The sequence below is a fragment of the Myotis davidii genome, unplaced genomic scaffold, assembly GCF_000327345.1.
Source record: "Myotis davidii unplaced genomic scaffold, ASM32734v1 scaffold299, whole genome shotgun sequence".
NCBI lineage: Eukaryota > Metazoa > Chordata > Mammalia > Chiroptera > Vespertilionidae > Myotis > Myotis davidii.
The window spans coordinates 2947720-2955579 of record NW_006293088.1 but is presented as its reverse complement, the minus strand read 5'-3'; the positions used below and the strand labels follow the sequence as shown (position 1 = coordinate 2955579).

At 62.3% G+C, this 7860-nt stretch overlaps 2 protein-coding genes across 2 annotated transcripts in view; both read left to right on the top strand.

The window, feature by feature from the left end:
• The window catches only part of SLC25A34 (solute carrier family 25 member 34), a 3631-nt gene extending 2308 nt beyond the window's left edge, over nucleotides 1-1323 (top strand). Inside the window, 2 exon segments of the mRNA XM_006766690.2 lie at nucleotides 160-294; nucleotides 924-1323. Coding sequence (XP_006766753.1) covers nucleotides 160-294; nucleotides 924-1085 — 297 coding nt within the window. The 3' untranslated portion in view covers nucleotides 1086-1323.
• Nucleotides 1324-3061: 1738 nt separating this feature from the next.
• On the top strand, nucleotides 3062-7001 carry TMEM82 (transmembrane protein 82). Its single transcript, XM_006766689.1, has 6 exons — nucleotides 3062-3195; nucleotides 3329-3401; nucleotides 3602-3776; nucleotides 4214-4631; nucleotides 5800-5987; nucleotides 6640-7001. Exons 1-6 carry the CDS (start codon nucleotides 3105-3107, stop codon nucleotides 6727-6729), a joined length of 1035 nt encoding a protein of 344 aa, XP_006766752.1. The 5' UTR covers nucleotides 3062-3104; the 3' UTR covers nucleotides 6730-7001.
• The last annotated feature ends 859 nt before the right edge of the window (nucleotides 7002-7860 follow it).

The window sequence follows — 7860 nt, the reverse complement described above, 5'->3', positions numbered from 1 at the left end:
GAATGGGGGGCCAGCAGTGAACCCTGAAGGTGTGAAGGACCTTGTGGGGGAGATGTGGGTGGGGGGTGGCTGGAGGGGCCCTGTCTTCTCCCTTCTCCCAGGTGGAGGGAGGCTGGTGGGGGCAGCGGCAGGTGTCAGCAGCCTGTGCCATCCCCACAGTGGCTCCCGGAGGACAGCTGGCTGGTGGCCCTGGCCGGAGGCATGATCAGCAGTGTGGCCGTGGTGGCAGTCATGACCCCCTTCGACGTGGTCAGCACTCGGCTGTACAATCAGCCCGTGGATGGAGCTGGAAGGGTGAGCAGGGGACCAGGTGGCGAGGATGTGGGGAGCTGGAGAGCGCCCGCCCCAACACACACACACACACACACACACACAGCCGAGACATACAGGCATGTGACATACATGCAAACGCATTCATTCGGCTTGTGTGCAGAGCACCTATGACCCAGGCACGTGCTAAGCAGTCTCACATCTGGGATTTATTCCATCCTCACACCCACCTTCATTTTCCTGATGAGGAAACTGAGGCTCAGAGATATCAAGTGACTTGCCTGAGGTCACCCAGCTGTTATGTGTGGAGGACCCTGCACTGGAATCCAGGCCTGACCCCACGGCCTCACAGACAGGTGCCCGCCGTCGTGTACGCTGGTGCCCTCTCCAGGCTGAGTTAGGGATGAAACCCACCTGTGTGCCACTAGCCAAACTGAGCCCCTGGCTGGGGCTGGGGCTGGGGCTGGGGCTGCCTGAAGGAAGAGACTCCTTTTAAATTGTTGCCACGTAAAGGTCCTTCCTTCTGTAATTTCCCTGGGTTGGGGGGTGCCTTTTCTGAGGTGCCGCAGAAGCCCTTACACACAGACGTGCTCTGGTGTGCCGGCCGGGCCCCACGGCCCCTGTAGCGACACCCACCCTGTGCCTGTCCCCAGGGCCGGCTGTACCGGGGCCTGGCCGACTGCCTGGTGAAGATCTGGCGGCAGGAGGGACCCCCGGCGCTCTATAAGGGTCTGGGCCCCGCCTACCTGCGCCTGGGCCCCCACACCATCCTCAGCATGCTCTTCTGGGATGAGCTCCGGAAACTGGCCCGATAGGGCGGGGCCAGGGCATCTAGGGCGTCCCTCACCCCACAGCCTGACACAGCCCGTCACCCGGCTCCAGCTGGGAATGGCCATCTCTCACCAGCCACAGGCCCAGGCTCTGCCCCGGGGTCTGGGGAGAGTGTGGACAGCTGGTCAACCCACCAGCCCCGTGACCCACCAGCCTGCTGGGAATCACCACCTCTGTTCTCCGGAAAGTCCTCTTTTCTTCCTTCTCTGCTTGGGGTTGCCTGGTCCCAGGGCCGTACTCATGGTTATAATGACTGCCCCGAGCGCAGCCATGAGCTGGGTCACTTACCTGCATCAGCTGCTTCAACCGGAAACAGCAGTGGGAGGTGACGAACCCTCTCACCAAGGAGCAGGCCGAGGCTCAGAAGGGTGAAGAGCTTTGATCAAAGCCACACAGCATTGAGCTGGCAGAGCCAGGACTGGAGCAACCCTGCCCAGCCCAGAACTGTGCCCTTAGCCAGGACCAGGACGCGGGGCGGAGTGTCCCCAAGGGATCACTCACTGCACACAGGAGACCCTGGGTGCCCCGGAGGCGTGTCATCTCCCGCGGCGGTCCACCAGGGCTGCTGGAACAAAGTGCCTCAGACCAGGCGACTATAACCATCGAGGGTGATTTCTTCCAGCTCTGGAAGCCAGAAGTCCAAGACCGAGGGGTCAGCAGGGTTGGTTTCTTCTCAGGCCTCGCTCCTTGGGTTGAGATGGCTGACTTCTGTGCGTGTCTGTGCCCCAATCTCATCTAAGGACCAGTCATTTGGGACTAGGGCCACCCTAGTGACTGCATGTTAACTTAATCACCTCTGTAAAGACCCTTCTCCAACTGCAGCCACCCTCTGAGGTCCTGGGGTTACGACTTTGTTATAATGAATTGGGGTGTGGGGGACACAATTCAGCCTATCACGTCAACTATGGCTCTACTGAGGCCCTCAGTGCCCAGGGCTGCGGGCATTTGCACAGATCCGCATGGCGACCCTGGAAAGGAGCCCGCAGGATGCCTGTCGTTCAGATGAGGAGACTGAGGCCAGGCTGGGGGAGTGGCTGGCCCAAGTGGAGCAGCAGAGCCAGGCATCCTCCTCCGGCGCTTCCCCCAAGCTGCAGCCACACTCCCCGCGTGGGTGTCCCTCAGGCCGCGCTGACCTCTGTGCCACGGAGGTGGATGCCCAGGCCCCTGAAAGGGGAGGCCCAGCAGCCTGAACTGCCTTCCCTGCCAACACCCGTGTCTTGGAAAAGCTGCTCCTGGGGGCTCGCCTACCAACACTCCAAACCAATAAAGTTTTCTATTTTCTTTACTTCAATGAGTCTCCTCTGCCGGCAGCCTCAGTCTTCGCCACCCCTGAGCCCCCCACCCCTTTGGCTCTCTACCTTAGTCCCCCCCCTCCCCTGAACCCCTTTCCTTGGCTACTTCAGTCTGGGGAAGGAGGGTCCAAAAGCTTTGGGCGGTCCAGCCCCGCCCGGTCTGGCCCCGGGGAAGCCTGCCACCTAGTGGGCACAGAGAGGATAGTCAAGGCGCTGCCAGTGGCTGAGGTGGTGGGGCCCAGAGCTAGGTCCCAACCTCAGGCCTAGGGGGGATAAACTCCCCCCTCCAGGCTTCCGGCTGAGAGTAGAGCCCGACCTCGGCAATGTAGGGGAACAGATGCCGCCCTCCAGATCCTGGGCTGAGAGGACAGAGCCCAGACCGAAGGCTGGGGACAGAGGATGACAGGACAGAGGCCTGGGGTTCAGGAAGCCCCTGTGAGGCAAGCCCTAAGGGAGGGTCAGAAAAGCGGGCACCAGGCTTGAGCAGGGACGGAGACCAACCCCTGAGATGCCCCTTCACCTGGTGCTGCCCGGATGGGGAACACCTGGGCCGCAGTTGGCCCGATCGCCCCTTAACCCTCCCGCTCCCCTCCCTGCCCTCCCGCCCAGGGCCTTTGACCCCTCCCACCTCCCTCCCGGCACTGGCACCTTTGCCCTGTGACGTCAGCTCTCCGGAGCGGACCAGGCCAAGGCTGGGCTGGATCTGCTGCCATGTTCTCCCTGCCGTCCCTCCCCTCCTGGCTCCCGGGCCTCTCCTCCCTCGAGTGGGGCTCCGGCCTCCTCCTCGACTCTGTTCTGAAAGGTGAGCGCCTCCTCCCGCCCCCTCCAGGGCCTGCTCGGGTGGTGCAGGGTGCACCCCACCCATAGGTCTCCCAGCCCCAGGCTGCCCCTCCTCTAACCCCACGAGCACGCCCACTCTCCCTCCCTCCCCTCAGGCCTCATCGGGGCCTGCGGCGTCTCGGTCCTGAACAGCCTCCTGAAGGTCTACTTCTTCGTGGGATGTGCCAAGTGAGTGTCACCTGCCCAGCCCACCCCCAGCCCCTTTCAGGCCCCTGACCCCAGCCGTGCCTCTGGTCTCTGCGGGAGGACTGGGGGCAAGAGACCACCAGTCCGGTCCGGCCAGGGCGTGTGGCCGGGGACCCGGGAGCCCCTCCAGGGCCCAGGCTGCTGGTTCTACCACTCTGCCTCCACCCCCTCTGCCCCCACAGCAACCCCGAATGGCGGCTGGAAAAGGAGCGGCTGCAGGCCCGGTGGGCCTTGCTGGAGTCCGTGCACCTGCCCGGCCTGGCCCTGATCCTGACCCTCGTGGGGCCCCGCGTGGCCTCCCTGGTGGTGCTGGAGTTCTCCCTCAGGGCTGTCTCCACGCTGCTGTCCCTGGGCAAGGTGAGGCCCGAGCGGTGGTAGGTGCGCACTGCTGGCCCCGCAGGCCAGATCGTTGGAGTGCATCATCCCACGATCCTCACAAGCACGGGGGAAAGTCTGTGTGAGCCCTGTTCACAGATGGGGAAACTGAGGCTCAGAGAGGGTGACCCACAGGAAGTGGAGTCAGGCTTTAAACCCAGGTCTCCAAGGCTCCGAGCCACCACCGGGGTTTCAGCAAGCACATGGGCGCCAGTAACAACCAGGATGGAAATTAAGCGGGAAGAAATGACCCCGTTAGGGCTTGACGGGAGGCAGGATTCCCTCTTGGGGAATGATCCGAGGGGTTCCTTTGGGGCCCAGCCTCCTGTAGACTGAAGCGTTTGTACCCTGCCAGCCCTCGGTGTCCCGGTGATGAGGGGACCACCATCGCGGCCCCTCTTCTGCCACCTCCCCGCCAGGGCTCCGGGAGCGCCGAGAGGCTGCAGCTGTACCTGCTGGGCCAGTACTCGCTGGGCTGTGGGCTGAGCTGCGGCCTGAGCTTCCTGCAGGAGGGCGCCTCTCACCGCACGCTCAACCTGCTGCTGGGCCTCGGGCTGGCCGCGCTGCTGAGCTCCCAGGCCCAGCGCCTCCTCCGCCATGTCTGCCGCCTCTATGAGCTGCACAGCAGCCAGCACTACTGTGGGGTCTGCCTGGGGCTGCTGGCCAGGGCGGGTGACCTGCCCCGCCTGCTGGGCCGCGCCCTGGTCGTGGCTTTTGCTGTGGGCGACCTGGCGGCCGTGGCCCTCATCAACCGGGACTTCATGAACACCTCGGAGGCTGTGCGCTTCTGGACGCCACTCACCATCTGCTACACCCTGCTGGTCATCTACATGCAAGGTGAGGGCCGCAGGGGGGCCCGGGCACCCGCTGGGCAGTCACATCCTGCTGTCTGGTGGCCCAGCACTGTTCTAGATCCCGGGAGGCTGACAAGCTAGCCCCCATCCCTGCCACCCCAGGGCGCCTAGCCTGTGGCAGAGGCCACGTGGTGGTGGGGCAACTCAGAGAGGGGTGCAGCGTGCCCTGAGGAGATGGTGCTGGAATTGGACCTTGAAGGGTAATAAGCAGGAGCCCCTGAGAGAGGTGAGGGGGACATGACCTTGTACGCCACGGCTCAGAGGTGAGGGAGCATGGCAGCCTCAAACTGCTGGAAGAAGCTGAGTGTAGCTGTCACCCCCAGAGGGGCCATATCTGGGCTCTAGGAAGAGGCTCCTGGCTGCAGAGTGGGGATGGGCTGGACAGAGTGAGGGTGGCCAGAAAAGGAAGGGCAGTCAGGCCGAGAGCAGCAGGTGCAAAGGCACTGGGGTGGGAGTGAGCTTGGGGTGCTGGCGGAACAGCAAAGAAACCCGAGTGGCTGCGGGTTTGAGTAAAGGGGAGCGAGTCAGGGATGAGATGAGTTGGTCGCGGGCACCAGACATCCAGCAGGGCCTCACAGACAAGGTGAGGCACGTGCAGCTCATTCCGAATGCGGTGGGAAGTGCTGGCGGGTGACACGCACAGGAATGACGTCCTCTCACTGGTGCGTTTGGAAGGTCATGAGCTGTTGAGTAGACACTTGAATTGTAGGGTCAAGAACAGAAGCCAGGAGCCCAGTGAGGAGGCTGCTTGGAGAGATGAAGGTGGCCGGGACCGGGGTGGGCAGTGCAGTGGCGAGGCGACTTGGGTGGGGATCTGCTTGGCAAAGTGGACAGGCTTACTAAGGGGTGAGACGTAGACGGGCAGGAGAGGATTCGGCTGCAGGCTGGTGTGCTCTGTCCGGAGCGCAGGAGGGGCACACCAGCAGGAGGCGCAGGTGAGCAGTGAGCCTGGGAGGCAGAGGGCCTGGTGCCTTGTGGGGCTCCAAGAGTGGGGGTGGGGCCAGAAGCAAGGGAGAGGGGCTGCAGGGGGAGGGAGGGGAAGGCTCGCACTGGGGGGCGGGGAGCAGGGAGGCCCAGGCCTGATCCAGCTGGACCTCAGTTTGGGGTGCCGGTTGCGGCAGGAGGGCGGTGACAGGTGGTGTGTCCCATAGAGGAGCAGCGGCAGCACCCTGGCCTGCAGAGCCAGGTCCAGACGGTGCTGGTGCGCATGGGCGGCCTCTTCGTGCTGCTGCTGACCGTGGGCCGCTGGCTGGACCTGCTGGGCGTCTTCATCTCCCTGCTGGGCGAGCTCTGGTGCCTGGTGGGCGTCCGCACTCTGCTTGACCTCTGCCAGAAACAGGTGGGCACCCCACCCCGCGCGTCCCCTACACACTGACGACTGCTCCTGACAGCCTGGGAGCCTCCACGGGCCGAGTGTAAGAAGAGCTGGGCCCTCGCTGGTTCGACTCTGCTTGACCTCTGCCAGAAACAGGTGGGCCCCCCACCCCGTGCGTCCCGTACACACTGACGCCTGCTCCTGACAGCCTGGGAGCCTCCACGGGCCCGAGTGTAAGAAGAGCTGGGCCCTCACTGGTTTGCTCAGTGCTTAGCGTGTCGGCCGTGGACTGAAGGGTCTTGGGTGAGATTCCAGTCAGGGGCACGAACCTCGGTTGCAGGCTTGATCCCCTGTCCCGGTCGAGGCACATGTGGGAGGCAACCAATCGATGTGTCTCTCTCACATGGATGTTTCTCTCTCTGTCTGTCTCCCCCCGACTCCCTTCTACTCTCTCTAAAAATCAATGGAAAAAATATCCCCGGGTGAGCTGGGAAAACCTCTCTTGGGGTGGGGGCAGGAGCTGGGGTCCCCTCTCTCACCTGGTGTTAACCTTTGACCTGTGCCCCAGAGGCCCTGAATAGGAGGAAGGCCTTGAATAAATGGAGGCCTGAAGCCCCCCCAGGGGACGGGGCATTGGTGGGGTACCCTCCATCCTTTCCTCCCCGCCTTCCCTCAGGATTTTCCACCCCAGAGGCCTTCCGTGTCAGCTCCAAGCCAGCCCCAGCCCTCAGCACCTGCCCAGACCCAGGGGACGGCCCCTTCCTGACCTGCCGCCCAGAACGGACTCCCGGACCCACCCAGGCTCACCTGAAGGCCTGACACCAGCACGGTGCCCAGAGGCAGGGGCAGGGTTGGCCCCACCTGGAACTTGCACTGGAGCCCCCGAGAGGGAGGGAAGGATTTTGGGTTAGGAGGGGGCACCTGGGGCCACTGGGTTCATCCTTTACTGGGGTGTGCAGGGGCACTCTCCCCTGAGACCTGCCCCAGGGCCTCCCCTACCGCCTTCCGTCCTCTCCTCAGACAATAAAGGTGTTTTTCTCACCCTGTGGCTGGAATCGTGAGCATGCAGAGGGGCAAGGCTTTTCCCACCACACAGCTTCCTGGCCGGGCGGGCTCCTGGGATATGTGTCAGGAGTCGGCTACTGAGGTGGCTGAGGAGACGGTGGGGTGCCGCGGATGGACACACGCACAAGCACCCACTTGCGTCTTGGGGGGATGGTGCTGTCCTGTCCCATCCTAGGCTGAGGCACAGCTGAAGGGAACACAATGCTGGAAGGGCCTCTCGGTCCCCACCACACCCTGGCCTGTCTAAGCCCATGAGGATGCTTCCTGTCTCAGCTCCGTTCAGCCTCGTGTCCCTGCTTTTCCAGCAAGTACAGAAGGCTGAATACCGACCCCTCTGCTAGCCTGCTGTGCACCCTTGGGTAGGCTGCTGTCCCCCTCTGAGCCTATCAGAACAGCTACCATGGGTTGTGAGCCCTTTTAATCATCTCATTTCATTCTGACATCAGTCCCAAGTTATCCCTTTTTATAGATTCAGAAACTGAGGCTCAGAGAGGTTACATAACTTTCTCAAGGGCACACAGCTAGTTAGTGGCGAAGTCTGGGTTTGAATCCAGGTGGCCTACCCCCAGAGCTCAAGTGCTTTGCTACCCTCTTCTTTTTGAAGAATTGGAGCCAGAAAAACTAACAGGTGGGCATGAAAAATATGGCATTCTTTTTAAAATATATATATATATTTATTGATTTTTTACAGAGAGGAAGGGAGGGATAGAGAGTTAGAAACATCGATGAGAGAGAAGTATCGATCAGCTGCCTCCTGCACACCCCTTACTGGGGATGAGCCCGTAACAAAGGTACATGCCCTTGACTGGAATTGAACTTGGGACCCTTCAGT